Source organism: Artemia sp. Qi Xiang Cuo, chromosome 15 (assembly GCF_049724085.1).
Source record: "Artemia sp. Qi Xiang Cuo chromosome 15, ASM4972408v1, whole genome shotgun sequence".
Taxonomy (NCBI): Eukaryota; Metazoa; Arthropoda; class Branchiopoda; order Anostraca; family Artemiidae; genus Artemia; species Artemia sp. Qi Xiang Cuo.
Genome location: NC_142808.1, coordinates 27,435,602 through 27,455,005, shown reverse-complemented (window position 1 = coordinate 27,455,005; position 19,404 = coordinate 27,435,602). Strand labels below are relative to the sequence as shown.

Genomic DNA, 19,404 nt, shown 5'->3' with positions numbered 1-19,404 from the left:
CAAAAGTGATTGAAGGGCAACCAACCCCCTCTCTCGCCCTCCATTTCCTCCCCTCTGGGGGCATATCAGCTTTATATAGAAAGTTATTGTAGAAATTTTAAAGAGGGCTTTTTTCAGTTTGATTGGAAATTGAAATTGCCCTTTTTAATAGTCAAAAGTGAGTGGAGAGTAATTAACCCCCTCTTACACCCACCATTTCCCAAAAACATTCAATGAAAGTTTAGAGATAGCCATTTTGTTCAAAGTTTTTGAAAGTTCCGGGAATTATGTATTTAAGGATAAAAAACCCTCCAGAGCCCCCAGGGCAAAGGTTGTAAGTTATGCCCTGGGGGCATTTAAGGTTCTTACAGATAGATTTGTCGTAAAAACTTCAAAAGGGGCTCATTCAGTTGGAAATTGAAAGGGCTCGTGCCCTTTTTAATAGTTGAAAGTGATTGGAGGGTAACTAACCCCTCTCTCACGCCCACCATTCCCCCAAACACATCCAATCAAAATTTTCAGATAGCCATTTTGTTCAACGTAGCATAAAGTTCTGGAAATTAGGTCTTTGAGGATGACAGCCTCCCCCCAGCCCTCAGGGCAAGGGTTTTAAGTTATACACTGGGAGTATATGGGGTTTTTATTTAAAGCGTTGTCGTAGAAATTGAAAGGGCAAGTGCCCATTTTAATAGTTAAAAGTGACTGGAGAGCGACTAACGCTTCTCTCACGCCCACTATTTCCCCAAACACATCCAATCAAAATTTTGAGATAGCCATTTTGTTTAACGTAGTTGAAAGTTCTGGAAACTAGGTCTTAGAGGATGACAAACACCCTAGCATCCCTTAGGGTAAAGGTTTTAATTTATGCCCTGGGAGCATATAAGGTATTCAAAGAAAGCGTTGTCGTATAAACTCAAAAAGGGCTCATTCGATTGGAAATCGAAAGTCCTATTGTCCTTTTTAATAGTCGAAAGTGATTGGAAGGCTTGACGTTTTTATAGTAAAGATCCATGTGGGTATAATGTATTATTTTTGTTGTTGTTGTTGTTTAGACCAAGGCATTTCGTATCGAAGGAGTTTTCGTAGGAATTTCGAAAAGGGCTCATTCGATTTAAAATAGTAAGGGCTGATGGCCTTTTTAATACTCGAAAGTGATTGGAGGGCAACTAATCCCCCTCCCACGCCCACCCTCCCATTTGCCTATTATGTTTAAAAACTAAATTTTGCATTAAGATCAAGTCAAAATGCACTGTGTTAATGCTAATTCCCAATTATGCATCTCAGCAGTATCCCAAGAACGACTGAGGGTATTATGTTCAAGTTTACGGGGCTACTTCTGCTCTTAAAATTTAACCAAATCAAAATATCATAAGTTTATCCAAGCTATCAAAGCAAGTAAACAGATTTTTTTGCGAATGGTATCAAGTTTTCCATTTCAGGTCAACTAGAGGAGGTATGAAACTTAATTAAATACTACTATTTGTGTCCAGATTTTTAAAAGGGTTATATTGTTAAAAATTGCTGAAATTCTTTTTCCAGCATACAAATAGCAGGCCAAACTATAAAGTCTTAAAAAAACGAAAAGATTTAAAGTATTATTTTCTTTTTCCCTTAAAAGACAATGTCAATATAAAACGAATAGAAATTAATTAAAAAACTTTTTCCACAAAATAAGTTTTTGAAAGAAAAGTAAAGAACTCCATTAAACAAAAAATGAGCAAAAATAAAATCAAATAATCTACCAAGCGTGAAACTACCACAAATCAGCATCGATAAATAAATGAAACCCAAAACGAACAGAAACTACAATAAATAACCGAGTCAAATTCAAAACGAGCAGAAATTAACATAAGTTGGGCTCAAAACTCCTATGCCTTCCCAAGGCCAGAACATAATTTGCACTTTACTGAAAAAATACAAATGAATGTGCATTGTCAATTTTATATGCATATACAGATATTTAGTAATCAAAATGTTAATATTATTTAATTTATTAAAGTAATAAAAGTAAAAACATTTATATTTCTTTCAGTAAAGTGTTGATAGGAGAAAATCGCCAAGTTCGAAAAAACCCTGATGTGACCAACCCGAATTTCGCAAAGCCTCCATTCTAGTGGGGGTCCCAGAGATTTATCACTCTCCGTTATAAACACGCTTAAGCGATTCTTGTGGACTTGAGAAGAAGTATTAATCCCTGACCTGCGCTGGTGGATTCCATTACTTTTCTTGAGGCAATAACAGTTTCAAAGACTTAAATAATATGGAAATTTAGACTTGGAACGTTAAAAGAAAAAAAAATTATTGTATTAACATTTCGACTGAAAAACTCAGATCGTTTTAAACATGATTTGTTACGGAGTTTTTGAAGCACATTTTCCAGGGTCAGGACAAATGAAATTAGATGATACAGAAAATATTTAATCAGAGAGGAAGAATGAGCTGCATAAGCAGGGAGTATGGCTCATGTTAATAAGGAAACAGTTGAGCAGGGCTTTTAGCTCCTCATTTTATAACCAAAAAGTGCAAGGTATCAGTCATAATGATATATGTCCTTACAGAATCGACTGATGAAAATATTAGTGAGTCAGATAAATTTTGCATACTAGTACAGTCAATAAATTTTGCATACACCATCTTGTAGAGAAAAAAAAACTGTACAACATATCAAAAGTTGAGAAACCCAGTGGGGTGCAAAACAAGTGTTTTTTAGCGTTTTCCGTTTGTTTTTGGTTGTTTTTAGCGGAAATTTTCCGTTATCCTAGAGCTTAGCATTTGCTTCATGGGAGACATGTTTCTGAACTAGTTTTGTGTGCTGAATTCGAATATCACATCAGATTCAAGTTATGTCCCACCGTTAGTGTTTCACATTCATCACCAAACAAGAAATTCGTATTTCTTGGCCATATTTCCCTTTTTTCGTCCTTTGGGGCGAATGAAGTCAGGAATAACGTCGCCCTATCGACTGAATACTATATTTTTGGAAAGTTCCGTACATTCTAAGATTTTCGTTGTCGGAACCCTTGGTCCCAGTTTTGTCAGATAAATGTCCCTCCCAGATTCATTTCTTTGGGCCCCTTAATTATTTTCCTTCCTTTTGTAATAAATGTTAATTTTCCTATTATTTTTTGACGCCATTTTGGGTCCTCTTAACTGCGTACGTGTTTAATTCACCACGAGGGAAAAAGTGCGCAGTCAGGGAGATTGGCCAGTATATTAGGAGCCCTGGGACTGGTTGGAAAGATTCATTTACCACCCCTAGTAACCCCCACCGCGTGCTGCGGTTAGCGGGCTGGGAGAATTTGTCCTTTTTCAGTTCAGTTCTTTTTATACGTGTAACTGTGAATATAGTAAGAATTTTTCTATGTACTTATTTTACTTTTCAGCTTAGGCCGAGACTAAAGGGTTAATTAGAAAATCTTATCGGTAAACTTTGGCTTTAAATGTGGCCATAGACCACCCGATCACGTTAGCATAAAGGAACCGTTGGGGTGAGAGCGGGAATCTCACTAATATTTGGGCCGACAAGGGGTTCTCCCCTTCGAGTAAGTGGCATAGCAACCTTTTTTGCGCCATTTTTGCCTTTAAAAGTTGTGACCCCGCACTACCTTCAGAAGATACCTTCAGAAGATGGTGAAGCTTGAAGAAACCCATCCTACTGTTCATAGTTCATTCCAACAAGGAATGCACGTCGTCAGACGATCTGATCGCTATTGGGCTGGCTTGTCGACGGATCTAGTTATTGAAAAAGAGCTTATGCGCTCGTTGAAAACAGCAGGCGGACTGACTAGGGGTACGGGCATGACCGAAACCCAGAGGTCGCTGTGGGTTTTAGCACGCCCAACCTGCTCTGCTGTTAACCTCCTAATGGAAGATCTGACGCAAATTCTCTATGGGACAAGTGAGCAGCACAAGAAGAACGCAGGCCCCAGACAAGAACGAGACTTCAAGGATACGCAGGCGATGGTCACGTACTTTGAAAATGGCTCACCATTCGGAGGGGATACCCAGCTTAGAAGCATTGCTACCGGTTTGACTGCATATGAATCTGCAAACGTTGACTGTGCGAAGGCTTTCGGATTAAAAATCCTTGATGCTATGACTGGAAAAGTGGCGAAGGATTTTGTCTTCCGAAGAAAGGAACAGGCAGTCCAGATAACAACAAAGCAAACAGCTGGAGGAGATTGCAAGTGACTGGATTCAGCTTTGCTATTCCAACGCTTCATTGCGTTAGCCAAAAGGACAAGACTTCCTGAATCAGAGTACTTTCGGTATGAACTTTGTTCGTATCCCGCTGCTCTGTTTGACAGTTCATTTATGCCGAGAGTGCCGAACAAGGCCGAATTCGCCAAGGCCATTGCACTTGCATGCAAACTCGAAGAAATTCCGTGTGTGCTCAACGACGGGACACACTACGTACTTGACGGCGGATCTCTATTGCACCGAGTCCCATGAATAAAAAATGACACGTATGCGGGTATCATACAGAGCTACTCTCTGTATATTTCGCGGAAGTACCCTGGTGCAACTGTTGTTTTCGATGGGTATGATAGTGGACCTTCCATCAAAGATATGGCCCATTCATATCGTAATCGAACGATTGGTCGCGAGGTTTTCTTCACGAATGACATGCGTCTGAAAGTTAAGAAAGAAGAATTTCTCGGGAACAAGAAAAACAAGTCAGGATTCATTAGTGCGCTTGCAGTTCATCTCCGGCGAAAAGGCTATTTTGTAGTCCAAGGCCCCAGTGATGCAGACGTGCGTATTGTAAAAGCTGCTATCGAATCAGCTAAACAGAAGGTAACTGCCGTTATTGGAGAAGATACGGATCTTCTTGTCCTTCTCTGCTACCACTGTGATGTCTCCACTAACAAGGTGTACTTCGCCCCAGAGCCAAAGAAAAATAAAGAGAGAAGGTGCTGGGATGTTCATGAAATGAGAAAAAGATTAGGCCAAGAAGTATGTGGTCTGATCCTCTTTGCCTATGCATTCCTTGGGTGTGATTCTACATCACGTGTCCACAACATCAGAAAAGGTCTTACCCTGAAAAAAGTGATAGAAGACGAAAGTTTTCGAGCATCTGCCAAGGTCTTTATGAAGAAAGCAGCAACAAAAATCGAAGTCAAGGAAGCCGGAGAAGATGCACTTCTTATAATATATGGTGGAAAGAAGGGGGGAAATCTGAACGAGCTTCGAAAGCAGCTCTTCGAAAGAAAGCTCGTCACAGCAACGGCTTTTGTTCACCCAGAGCAGCTACCTCCCACATCCAACTCTGCAGTATTTCACAGCTATAGAGTTTACTTTCAGGTACACGCCTGGAATGACGACCGTAATCTAGAATTGGATCCTCAAGAGTGGGGCTGGAAGGACCGAAATGGTACATTATACCCTGTGATGACGGAACTACCCCCAGCACCTCCCCAACTTCTTAAGATTGTTAAGTGTTCCTGCCGTTCAAACTGCACCTCTGCTCGGTGCACTTGTGTCAGAAACGGTATGTCTTGCACTCTCGCGTGCAAAACTTGTCAGGGAGCAGAATGTTATAATTCTCCCAAATCAGAAGATCTAATCGACGATCTCGACAACGAAGTTTCAAACTACACTGCCAGTGATTAATGTCGCAAGTCATTTGAAAAGTTGCCTGCCTTTTACCAATGTGATTTTTGTTACCTGTGATTTTAGTCAGTTAATACATTAAGAGATGATTGATTATTTTGAAGAAACCTTTTGGTGGTGAATGTAAAACACTGTCGGTTGAACATATCCTTGATCTGATGTGATATTCGAGTTCATCGCATAAAACTACTCAAGAAATGTGGTCAAACGACTATGTTATAATAGAATCGCGAACTTCGTGAATGGTGATGAATGTGAAACACTTTTGGTTCACCGTATCTTAAATCTGATGTAATATTCGAGTTCAGCACATAAAACTACATCAGAAATGTGTTTCCCATGAAGTAAACTCTAAGCCTTGAGAAAATCGAAAATTTAGGCTGAAAAACGAAAAATAAAACACAAAACGCTAAAAAACACTAATTTTGCACCCCGCTAGGTTTCTCAACTTTTTATATGTTGTACAGTTGTTTTTTCTCTACAAGATGGTGTAAAAATCATTTCTGTTGCAATTTGTTTGCGGTCAAACCTTATATTGACTGTACTATACAGTTACAGGAGCAAATGGACAGGTTTCCAGGTATAAATCTAATGTTTTTATTAGGGTATTTAAAGGTCAGGTTGGAAGAAATAGGGATAGACACTTAGTTTACGTTGGCATAAGAAAGGACAATAACAGTGTTATAGACTGCTACAATTTTGCAGGTGAGAGAATTTAGTTATGTCCCATATTATTCCGGTCATAAAATATCCACGAATTAACACACAAATGATGGTAATACGGTCAAACCTTATTAATTATATTATTAAATAATCGAAGATTGGCAGGATCGATACAAGACTCCAGGGTATATAGAAATGTTAATACTGAGGTTAAAAGTTTAGATCATCATCTAGTAGCGTCGAACTTGATCTATCATTGAAATCTAGGGAAAGTAACTGTGTTCAAGGAATTTATCGTGCTGTTAAACTCCAGGATGAGTAATTGACAGGAAGTTTTCAGGAGCATTTGAATATGAAACTAGATAGTTCAAAATTTGAAAATGTTAGAAGGTTGATGGGATCAGTTTAGGAAAATAGTTTTAAAGGATCGGAAAGTAGCTTATGTAGGAAGGTTGCTAACTGAAAGAAAGTTTGAGTTAGCAAGAATGCTAACTCAATTGGACTAGGAATAAATGTAGGGAAAGAGGCGACGTTCGGCAATGATACTATTAATCAATTGAATAGCTTTACTTACTTGGGCAGTATTATGGACAAGGGTGGTGGACGTAGTGAAAATAAAAGTAGAACAGCCAAGGCCCACGGCTTTCTTTTACAGTTAAAATAAGTTTGGAAAAATAAGGAAGGGAGACTGTAGGAGCAAAGGAAGATCTGTTAAAACTTTTCAAGAGAATGTGTATACGGATAGTTTTAGATACCCATTTGAGCCCTCCAATCACTTTCGACTATTAAAAAGGGCACTAGATCTTTCAATTTCCAATCGAATGAGCCCCTTTTGAAGTTTCTATGACAACCCCTTCTATTTGAAGTGCCCAGCTCTAAAGAAAAAAATAATAATAAATAGTACATTGTGCCAAAATCGTTTTTATATGCCCTCAGGGTTTAACTTAAAACCCTTGCCCCGAGGGTTATGGGGGAGTGTCCTCCTCAAAAACTTATTTTCTATCGTGAAATCACCTACGCTGAACAAAATGGCTATCTCAAAATTTTGATCGGATGTGTTCGGGGGAATGATGGGCGTGGGGGGCTAGTTGCCCTCTAGTCACTTTCAACTATTAAAAAGGGCACTAGCCCTTTGAATTTCCAATCGAATGAACCTTTTTTGAAGTTTCTACGACAAAGCCATCTATAAAAACCTTAGATACCCCCAGGGAATAATTTAAAACCCTTGCCCTGAGGCTTGTGGGGGAGTGTCCTCCTCAAAAACATATTTTCTATATGGAAATCAACTACGCTGAACAAAATGACTATCTCAAAAATTTTGATTGGATGTGGTTGGGGGAATGATGGGCATGGGGAGGGGCTATTTGCCCTCCAATAACTTTCGACGATTAAAAAGGGCACTAGAACTCTCAATTTCCAATATGCTCTCAGGGCATAACATAAAACCCTTTCCCCGAGGGTTGTGGGGAGTTTCCTCCTCAAAAACATATTTTCTATCTGGAAATAAACTACGCTGAACAAAATGGATATCTCAAAAATTTGAGTGGATGTTATAGGGGGAATGATGGGCGTGTGGGGGGGGGGGCTCCCTGCCCTCCAATCACTTTCGACTATTAAAATGGGCACTAGCCACTCCAATTTCCAATCGAATGAGCCCTTTTCGAAGTTTCTACGACAACTCCTTCGATACGGAGTGCCCGGCTGAAGACAAAAAAAAACATTGTGCCCACATCGTTCTTTACTTAGGCAGCGCTAGCGCGCTGCCTATGATCATAGCCACAAACAACTGGAGACCCTCTTTAGAGAGACTAGGTACAATACTGGTGGGTGTCATACAGAGGCACTTACTACCTGAGGCATCGATTCCTATGAAGTTCCAGCCCCCGCCCACAATATACCAACCTCAGCACGACTAACGGCACTGAATTCTTGCTCCTTCTCTACTGATGATGCTGCCGAGTTAGAGTTTAAGGTAATTAAGCAACATTAAAACATTAATCATTGAGAGAAAACATAAGAATGGATGCAAAAGAACTTACCGCCTCGTCAATTTCTACTTCTTGTACTTTATGGTTTCTCCTGTACTTGTTATGGGCTTCTAAGCACTCGGAGACAAAATTTTGCGTTGTAAAAGACTTGTAAGGCTCTTCTAGGACCAATTTAGTTTCTTTGAGGTGGTCTCCATTACTATCTTCATTTAATGTATTTTCAAGCTTAGATTTCTTCCTTTTCTTTGATGGTTTTGTGACTGGTTTAGGCGAAGCAATAACTGGCTTCTTCTTTGAGGGTCTAGGAAAGTGTTTTCAGATTAGCAGAGCCGTTCAATCTATCAACCCATATATAAATAGAGATACTATTGGTTTTTTTTCCTCACCAAAACTTTAATGCAATAAATATATACCTCTTTAAGAAAATTGGTAAAATCTCAAGCTCTAAAGGCAATGAGGATCTAAACCGTATTTTGTTTTCAAGAGGATATGCTAGATATACATTTGAGGAGAATGTATCTAGATGAGTTTAATTAAAGGATCGGCCTTGTCCTATATCTAGTTTAAAATTAAGATATTTTTATAATTTTTCTTTGACGGAAACAGAGGCTAGGTCATCTCCTTCTGGGATTGTTTCCTTATAATAAAACTTATCAAGTGAAAGGATAGTAAAATCCCCAAACTAGACTACTTATTAAATACAGATAAACTGTATTATTCACAGACTAATATAAGGTTTTTCCCCTATTTGTTTCTCCCCTTATTCCTAGACTAATATAATATTTTTCCCCTATTCGAAGTTGGTGAGAGAAACATCAAAACACAAAAAATGTAATACATCTTAATACACCAGCATGATAAGGTTTGTTTTTACTACTTACATTGGGGGTAGGACATTTTCTTCGTATTCTCCTAGAAAGTTTCCGGTAGGATGATAGTTGCAGACAATGAAGAACTTTCCTTCTACGGATTTCGAGAAGCCTACTCCAAGGAGCTTTGTTTCTTTCCAAACTAGTTGAGTAAAATGTCCTAAAACGAAAACCATATGAAGTTCAAATAGTTAAGAAACCGCCTCACTTTACTAAACTGAGTTTTCTATTTTTGTGTAACTGTTTAGACCCGTCTTAGAAGAATATTAAATAAAAAAAACAAAATTTTTTAAACTGAAAGTAAGGAGCGACATTAAAACTTAAAACGAACAGAAAGTATTCCGTATATGAAAGGGGCTGTCCCCTCCTCAACGCCTCGCTCTTTAAGCTAAAGTTTTTTATTGTTTAAAAAAATAAAGTTGTGAGACAGAGTCAAAATTTTGCGTAAAGAGCTCTTTTGAAAGCACTAAAAAAAAACTGTAGCGTAAAGAGCGAGGTATTGACTTGGGGGAGAACCCCCTTTTATACGTAATAATTTCTGTTTGTTTTAATTTCTAATGTTGCTTCTTACTTTCAGTTGAAAAAACTTGTTTTTTTTTAAAATTTAATTTCTGATCGTTTTTTAAATAATGCTTGGAAATCTGGCACCCCCTTCATAGAAATGTCCCTTACCCCAAAGAAAGATCCTCCACGGAGATTCTCCCGAGTAACACCCTTCTCCAGCCCCCCCACCAGAAAAAAATCCTTCCTGAAAATACTGTCTGTACACTTCCCAATAACCAATACAATATGTAAGCAATGGGCAAAGTTCATAACTTGCAGCCCTTCCCCTGGGAACTGTGGGGATTAAGTCATCCTAAAGACATATTTATTAAATTTTCGACTATGCTGAACAAAATGGCTATCTCAAAATTTTAATTGGGTGACTTTGAGAAAAAAATGAGCGTGGGAGGGGGCCTAGTTGCCCTCCATTTTTTTAAAGGGCAGTAGAACTTTTAATTTCAGTTCCAATGAGCCCTCCTAGGATATTCTAGGACCACTTGGTCAATACGATTACCCCTGGGAAAAAAAACAAATAAACACGCATCCGTGATCTTTCTTCTGGCAAAAAATGGAAAATTCGTTTTTAGAGTTTCGGTTACCATTGAGCCGGGTCGCTCCCTACTTACAGTTCGTTACCACGAACTGTTTGATAAGGAAATTTTCGCAGGCGCTGAACTTTTGATGGGTAAGGCCTAAGCAGCATTATTCGTCATCCAAATGTGTTTGGGCAGAGGTTTCACGTAGGAAGAATAAGTGGATGAATACCCCTCAATATTTTTGTGATGGGTAAACGAAATGAGTTGCGCATGAAATATCACGGCTTTATTAGCTCACTATCGGAAGCAATTTGAATTAAATAAATGAGAAGAATGAAATTGGCAAGACGACAAAGTGAATAAAAGAAAGTGAAAAAACTGACAAGAAAATTGGGGAAATATCGTTCTCAATAGATAAGTGCAGTACTTTTACCAGCTCTATTTCTAAATAAGGTAAAAGGATAAATAATACGAAATTGAATATAAAATTAGTTAAACTATACGAAAATAATGGCAGAATATCCGCTGCGATTTTGATATTTTAAGCAATTACAGCGGTTTTGTCAGCCAGAAGCAACTAGTGATTGCATGAAAACCGTAAGATTCGGTAGCAACTCCTTGTCAGTAGCAACTCCTTTGCTGGTATCTAGTTCGGAAACAGCCAGTTAATCTAAATTATGGCTCGGTTTAGGCAATTAATTTTAAATGTAAAAGGCATAATTTAAGTAAAGAAAAAATGGGCCGAATTTAAGGAGCAAAAGACTAAAATAAAATCACATTCAACCAGTTGTCATAAAATGTCGAGAGAGGGCTCAGTTGAACGGGAATTTCAATATCTAGTACTCTTTTTAAATTAGAAACGATTATATGCTTCGGTAAACTGGATTTTTTTTGCCATTCCCCCCTTAAAACACTTGTCTAAACGGGCCAAAGCGGTGCTTTTTGCCATTTTGCGCAAAAATCAAATTTTGTCCAAAGAGGATCATAATGCCAAGGAGCCCAAAATAGTAATTAATTTTTAACGGTCTAAAACAATGAATTAGGAGTTTTGAGCCATCCTATGCTGATAAACGAGGGAAGATACTTTTTTGAATTGTTAAGGATATATCCCCTTATTTACTTATAATATTTTTTTCTGGGGCTAACAGGCTACCGCAAGATCATAAATAGTTATTTAATGGTTCATTTTAGTCCACTGCCTAAATCCACGCGCCTCTTATAAACTCTTCATAACTCTATTGTAAAGTGCCAAAAGGCACCCAAAATTACAATTTTAGGTGCTATTTTTGGAGTGAAAGGATGGAATTTGCAACAAAGGTTGTCTCACAATATTCATGGTAGGTAGTAAAACCTAAATTTAATGTCCTATATTACCAAAAGTAATACTGACTTCTTTAGTTTCATCGCATAAGGTAAAGGAAGATATTTTCTTAGGTGTAGTGTGTATATTAGAGAGCAAAAAGTGATTAGAAAAAAGGAAACAAGTTTTCTCTCGTAGGTAAGGAGCGAAAATGAAGCTTAAAACAAACAAAAAGTATTGTTTTACAGATCACTCAAAATATATTTGCAAAACTAGCTAAAAAAATTCAAAACTAGTTAATTTTAGCTGACTCGTGATATATTCCAGTACCTGAAGAATTTTAAAAGTAGCACTTTACTGAAAACTGAGCTTGTTTGAGCTTCTTAGAGAACACTGTATACTAAAACTGATTTATATCATGGGCGATAAAAGCGGCAAGGGAAGCTTGTGAACTTGTATTTTATTTTCTGCTGAGGTACTTACAGAATTTTCTGCTCATTAGTGGGTATCTTGTTGTTTTGGGGTCGGTTTTGTGTTTTCAGTAAAGTGCTAGTTTTTAGAATTCTATAGAAACTGGGAAACATCATGTGTCAATTTTTTTCGTTATATTGTATATACTTCGAGTCTGTGGCAATAATTTGTATTTGTTAAAGTTTACAATTCGCTCTTTACTTCAGTAATAAAATATTTGTATTGAATGTGGATTCGGGCAGTTTTGGCACCAATTTTGTTTTTAATTTTTCCCTTCTCCTCCTATTTTAAATTTTGGCACAGAAAAAAGATGGGTGTTAAGAAGCTTAATCATTTACCATCCTAAATCTCTGTAAGTATTTTTAGGAGTATAATATCCAACAATAGGATGTGTTTACGTATTTCGGACCGGTAAAGAGGTAAGTTTTAAAATGGATTGCAAGCTTGGCAAAGCTTTAAATAAATTGTAGGAGGGATTGGGCATTCCAGAGTTGAAATTTAGTGTACTGTCTTACTAGACTACTACGAAGAAATACTGATTAGAAGCCTGAGAAAATTTGCTACATCTGGATCTTCCAACCTGACATTTGTAGTGATCTATCCAATAACGTGTTTTACTTGTCATTGGTAGATTATCGTATCGAACCCTTACAATTACGACTAATTGAAATCGTAGTTACGATTCCTGGCTCAGCTTCTATTTGTAATCTTATTCATTTAAATTGTTTTTCAGTTCTTTTTTTTTTTGGTTACTACATATGGGCCCTCGTTTTTTCTCTGCTAGGTTACAGCTGCCGCTGCAACTGTGACATTGGTGGACACATATTGTCAGATAAGGTATCAAGCAAGGGTTGTGCATTGAATTCTGTAGCATACAGTATTGTTAATTATTTTATTGGCTAGAGTACAATTAGTTTAATATTAATAATTGTCCTGGGTAGTAATTTGGATTCATTTGCAGTGACGTAACAACATGATGTTTGTATTGACAAATATCATCTAGAAAAAAAATACCTGCAGATGAATCAGCTGGCTCTTCTCCAAAATTATATTTTTCTATTTCTGAATACCAGGCAGTAACTGGCTCTTTTCCCCTTACAACTCGAGCTGACTCTGTAGTCCATATACTAAACAAGTTCTCCCCGTATATGCAGTTTGGTCGATGGATCATCTGACCTTCATGGCTGAGCTTCTCGGCCCACTCCTGTGCATATTTACAAAGCTGAAATTGTAAATTACAGATTAAAATCGACGAGGAACGTCCATCTTTTTATGTTTTTGCTACCAGCTAGTGATTTTTTGGGCAATAAATCAAAACAAAACCTCCCAATGCTACTATATGCAGCAATATACAATGAAAAATATAAACAATATAAAACGAACGAATAATTTCGGTTCGTTTTAAGTTTTAATATCGCTCCTTACTTTCAGTTAAAAAAACTTGTTTTTTATTTAATTTCTGAACGTTTTTGAATTAATGCAGCTTTGATTTTGGCTCACCGTACAGGAATAATTAAAACGAAATTTGCATATTATTTTTACTGTTTTGGCTAAATGGCTTTCTCAAAATTTTGTTCTTACGTACCTTACGAATTAACTTACGTAACGAACTTCTATATGTGTATGTTTTATTACGTATATCAGGGAGTTTGCCCCTATTCGATACCTTGCTCTTTACGCTAAAGTTCGAATTTTGCTGGAATCACAAACCCCTAAATCACAAAGGCCGGTTAATTAGAATATATAGCTCTTTTGAAATCACTAAAAACAACTTTAGCGAAAAGGGCGAGGTATTGACTAGGGGCGAACACCCTCATATACGTAATAATTTCTGTTTGTTTTATGTTTTAATGTTGCCCTTTACTTTCAGTTGAAAAAAAAAATTAATTTAATTTCTGATCGTTTTTTAAATATTGCTGGGAAATCCGGCGCCCCCTTCATAGAAACTTCCCTTCCCCCAAGGACAAATCCTCCATGGAAAGATCCTCCTCCGTAACCCCCTCCTCCAACACACCCCCCTCGTCAGAAAAAAATCCCTCCTGAATTATGCTTCCCATTAACCAATACTATATGTAAACAATGGGCAAAGTTCATAACTTGCAGCCCTTCCCGCAGGAACTGTGGGGGATTAAGTCATCCTCAAAGATATATTTATTAGATTTTCGACTATGCTGAACAAAATTGCTATCTCAAAATTTTGATTGGGTGACTTTGGAAAAAAATGAGCGTGGGAGGGGGCCAAGTTGCCCTCAAATTTTTTGGGTCACTTAAAAAGGGCACTAGAACTTTGAATTTCCGTTCAAATGAGCCCTCTTACGATATTCTAGGACCACTGGATTGATACGATCATCCCTGCGAAAATAAAAAAAAACAAAAAAAACAAACAAACAAATAAACACGCATCCGTGATCTTTCATCTGGCAAAAAATTCAAAATTCCACATTTTTGCAGATTGGAGCTTGAAACTTCCGCGGTGGGGTTTTCTTATACGCTAAATCCGATGATGTGATTTTCATTGAAGTTCGATGACTTTTTGGGGGTGTTTCCCTCTTTTTTTGAAAATAAGGCAAATGTTCTCAGGCGTGTAACTTTTCATGGGTAAAACTAAACTTAACGAAACTCATATATTTGAAATCAGCATAAAAATCTGATTCTTTTGATGTATCTATGGGTATCAAAATTCCGGTTTTTAGAGTTTCGGTTACTATTGAGCCGGGTCCTCCTTACTTACAGTTCGTTACCACGAACTGTTTGATAAGGAAATTTTTTCAGGCGCTGAACTTTTGATGGGTAAGACTAAACTTGATTATGAAACTTATATATTTGAAATCACCATAAAAATTTTATTCTCTTGATGTATCTATTGGTATCAAAATTCTGTTTTTTAGAGTTCCGGTTACTAATGAGCCGGGTCGCTCCTTACTTACAGTTCGTTACTGCGAACTGTTTGATATTCCCGCAGGTACCTCACCTGCAGTAATCATTACCATCCTGGCAAAATATATCATACTTTTTCTTTTGGAAATTTGTCAAATAATGACATGGTCATATTCACCCACTGACGTATCATGGTTGCAGCGGTAGCTGCAACCTAGTAAAGAGCGAACAACAGCCCATAGTAAGCAAAAGCTTATAAAAGTGTTTTGAAAAAAAACTGCCTAGTAAAAAAAATCGCCATATGACAAAGATTCAGGAATGGTAACTATTATTTCGGTTGGTCTTAATAGTAAAAGTTTATTGCAAAAAAAAATTAATGACGATTTCGAAATAAGCCAGAAACCCCTCGAAATTGGCGTCAGATCAAAATGAAAAGTGTACCATTGTAATCAGCATATCACGTTTTTGAATTGGTAGCACTGATCTGTCTCCTGTTTTTTTTCTAGGCCTAGCGGGTTACCAGAATATCATAGAGAGATACTTAATAGCTCATTCAACAGCTCTTTGTCATATCTACGTGGTTTTTATAAATTTCGCCATGGGCAAGTGCCAAATGGCACTAAATGACACTTTTTGTGCCTTTTCTAAAAGGGGTGGCACTAGCAGGCCACCAGAACATAGTAGACATATTTTTTATAGAAAAGATATTACTCATATCTACGTTCCTCCTATAAACCCACCATCTGCAAGTACCAAATGGCACTAAAAACGACACTATTGAGACCTAATCACAAGTGGGAAAGCTGGGGCTATTGGGTTAGTAAAACTTTCAAGAGTTCTTCTTAATGGTTCATTTGAAAGCTATTGCTCATATCCATGTGCTTTTTTTCTCTTATCAGTTCTACCTTTCGTAAGTGCGATATAGCACCGAAAATAACACTTTTGGTGCCGCTTCTTAAATGGAAAAGCTCTGGAGCACAAAACAGGTACCACTGTAATAGTTATGTTCCAGAACCCTTAAATGGAGGTTTAAAAAAAAACCTCCCGTACGCTCCCCCTCCCAGCCCCCTTAGTAAGTTTCATAAATCATTTCGTCATCAGTAAGCTACTGAAACATTAGCAGGCTACAACACCATCGTAAATAGATGTTTAGTGGCTCAATTAAAAACTATTACTTATATTTACTAGGTTTTTACAAATTCTACCATCTGGTAGACTTCACAGATTTAACGTTAACTAGTTTCTGGGGAGATTTTACAATGAACTCTTTGTCATGGTTGTAGCATTAGCTGCAACCTAGTAAAGAGCGAACCACAGCCCATTGTAACTAAAGGTAAAAAAGGTTAAAACGGTCTTTCTTTTCTTCTTTTTTCCAGGCCTAGCGGGTTACTAGAACATCATAGAGAGATGTTTAAGAGCTCATTCAGAAGCTATTTCTCATATGTACGTGGTTTATGTAAATTCTGCCATCTGCGAATGCCATCTACGTGCGTTTTATCAATTTTATCATCCATAAGTGCCATACAGCCCTAAAAAGGCACTTTTGGTGCCACTTCTTAAGTGGAAGAGTTTTGAAGCATAAAATGGCACCATTGCAACAATCATGGTCCAAAGCCTGTAACTGGAGGTTTATAAATGCCCCTCGTCTATACTCCCCCTCCAAACCCTCTTGGTAAGTTTCATGAATCGCAAACAAGTATTAAAAGTAAAAGATTATTGCGAAAACAAATTAACTAAAACTAAAAACTTTTCAACTAAAATTTTACCAAAAATTAATATTGAATGATCAACAGTTTTGAAGTGAACCTTCAAACTTCACTCTGCGATGAAGCCTCTTTGCTAGTTCTAACGATGGTAATTGAAGGGAAGGGATTTCCTTGCCCCTTTATTTTTTTGCTCCTGCCTAGGTTTTCAAAACACCTTTTTTTGGTCACTTCATTGGAAAAGGTACTTTTTTTCATTTGAAAAAAAAAAAAAAAATGGGGGAAACAACCGAAAGTGTACTTTGTGGGAATGTGCTATGAAATCACATTTCTTAAAAAAGTGATTAGGTATAAATATAATCTTTTAAATGAACCCTTAAACAGCTCTCTATTTTTGCAGTAGCGTTCCAGTTTTTGCTAGTCAGTAGGCGCTTTATAAAGCCCTGTCTTCATTATGGCTTTTTTAGGCGAAGTAAGTCTAGTAAAAACAACTTTTTGCTCACAGAAAAACAAACGTTCCTAAAAAACATATATTGTTTTGTTAAGTATGGATAGTGAAATTTATTTTTTAGACTGAAAGTTTTTCGTAGCTGTCAAGGTTGTGTACATTATTTTCTAGAGGGGTCTTATCTCCCTCAGATCGGTGATAATTAGAAATTGCATTAAAAATAAGCTTTCAACTGAAACTAAGGAGTGACATTAAAACTTAAAACGAACATACATTATTCACGTTTAAATAAAAAAAAATCATGGCAGTGTTATTTCTAAATTAAATTTTAATAAAAAACGAACAAATATTAATTTTAAAAAAACAAAGTTTGTCCGAGGTAAGTAAAGAGAGAAGTTGAAACTTAAAAAGGATGAAATTTATTACTTCACAGCCTATCTAATATATATCAATAAAACTAGTTCAAGTAAACCAACTAATTATGTTCTCCTATGTTTATAGGATTATAGAAAACTAATGCTTTAATGAAAACACAAAATAATACAGGAGTTTTGGTGCTGTAAAAGAAAACCAATTAAGGACACTTTTTACAGAATAAAAATGCTATCACTCCGTTTTAGGATCAATCCCTTTTAAGATAAAGCAACAATCCATTTTAGGATAGTTGCTTTATTATTTTTTTTTTCGTTTAATTTGGTATCACTTCTGCACAATGGCTCAGTTCAATGACTGGCTCTTGTTTTGGTTTTAAAAGGACATGTCATGATTAGTTTTTAGACAAGTTTGAAGTAAAGCCATCTTGATATAATTAGGACTATAGACTAGCTTTAGAATATCACAGCTTGTAATTCACTGTTGTATAGAGATAAATAATCGGATTTCTAGAGTTCATATTATGTCTCATTTGATCTTCATTTCAACTAATATCAAAGCATATTTCTCATAATTTAAGATTGTATATTACTCACCATTGGTATTATAGCTGCCGAGACCAAAATGCTACCTGATAAACGAATCCAATATTTCTGTATGCTGTTCAATTACTTCGCGGTTATTAAAAAAATATTTAATTTTACGCTTATGCTTATAAGATATAATTTTAATTGTATACTGAAAGTTACTGATACCACAACTGGTGTAAGACAATGAAAATATTTATAGATTGATTTATTGTTTTCTGGCTAAATATTCACTTTTGACTCCCAAATCAATATTCCTGTTTTTTGTACTTGACTTTTGTATTTTCAGTAAAGCGCTAGTTTTCAATACTCCTAGAAACATAGGAAAACATAATTAGTTGATTTATTGGTACTAGTTCTATTGATATATTAGATGGGCTGTGAAGTAATAATTTTTGTCAGTTTTAAGTTTCAACTTCACTCTTTACTTCCCTCCGAAAAACTTTGTTTTTTTTTAAATTAATTGAAGTCATACATACAGGAGAAAAAGATTGTCAAACTCATTGGTATTACGGGGTTACTGTTCGACATGCAAACTATCTATTACATATCTTGACTTGTTCTCTTCATTATGCTGAAACAAACAAAGTGAAAAAAAAAATTTTGTTGCAGACAAAAGTACTTGAGCACTGAGACAAAAAAAAGGAGAAAAAAAAACAATGACTATATGTATATAACTAAAGTATGCGAAGGTAATTGTGTATGACTTAGACAACTACTACTACAACAACTCACTGCAGCACCAAGTCGCTCGAGGCCAACACAACTACGCACGCTCCTCCTCCATCCCAATCTGATCAAAACCTCTCTGTTTACACACTCCCAAAAAAGTTCCCATTTCCTTTAAATCTTTCCTTACGACGTTCTCCCATCCCATTCGGGGATGACTTGCTCCTCATTTGCCCCTAGGGGGTTAGCCGACGAGGACTATTTTTGGCAATCCTTCGTATGCAGAAAATATCTTAGCCCTCTCATTCTTTCACTTATTTTAGCCCTAGAAAGTGGGATTGAACCACATTTTTCCTGCAGCTTACTTTTTTAGATACGATCAGTCAGTCGGGTACTCATTGCAGTCAGTTGGCAATTTCTCTAAAAAAAGCATATAGGAGGAGGATCTAGTATATCCTCCTCCGTTTTTCAGAGCGCCCACGCTTCAGAACCACACTTTACCACTGCCATCACTTTAGCTCCCAATAGTCTAGTCCTGGCTCACACACACATCTTCCTATTCTTTCAAACGTTTTCAACCGTGAAAAAAAAAAACACCCTGGGGCCTTGGCTATTTTATTTTTAACATTTTCATTGCACCCACCGTCTTCACTAATAATACCTAGGTACGATATATACATTACCTAGGTACGATAAGTACATTAACAAGTATCGTCACCGAGTTCGTCTTCCTAAAATGGAGGATAACATTGAAAATTCAATTATGTGGACTTAGAAAACATTGAA

The 19,404-nt window shown here is 36.8% G+C and overlaps 1 protein-coding gene across 2 annotated transcripts in view; it reads right to left on the bottom strand.

The window, feature by feature from the left end:
• LOC148943511 (uncharacterized) overlaps positions 1–19,404 on the bottom strand; it is a 193,781-nt gene that overhangs the window by 152,169 nt on the left and 22,208 nt on the right. For both annotated transcript variants that reach the window (XM_089101355.1, XM_089101356.1), the window contains exons 3-5: positions 12,977–13,184; positions 9,125–9,272; positions 8,295–8,544 (exon numbers count right to left, since the gene is read on the bottom strand). In XM_089101355.1, coding sequence (XP_088957481.1) covers positions 8,295–8,544; positions 9,125–9,272; positions 12,977–13,184 — 606 coding nt within the window. The remainder of the gene's footprint in view (positions 1–8,294; positions 8,545–9,124; positions 9,273–12,976; positions 13,185–19,404) is intronic.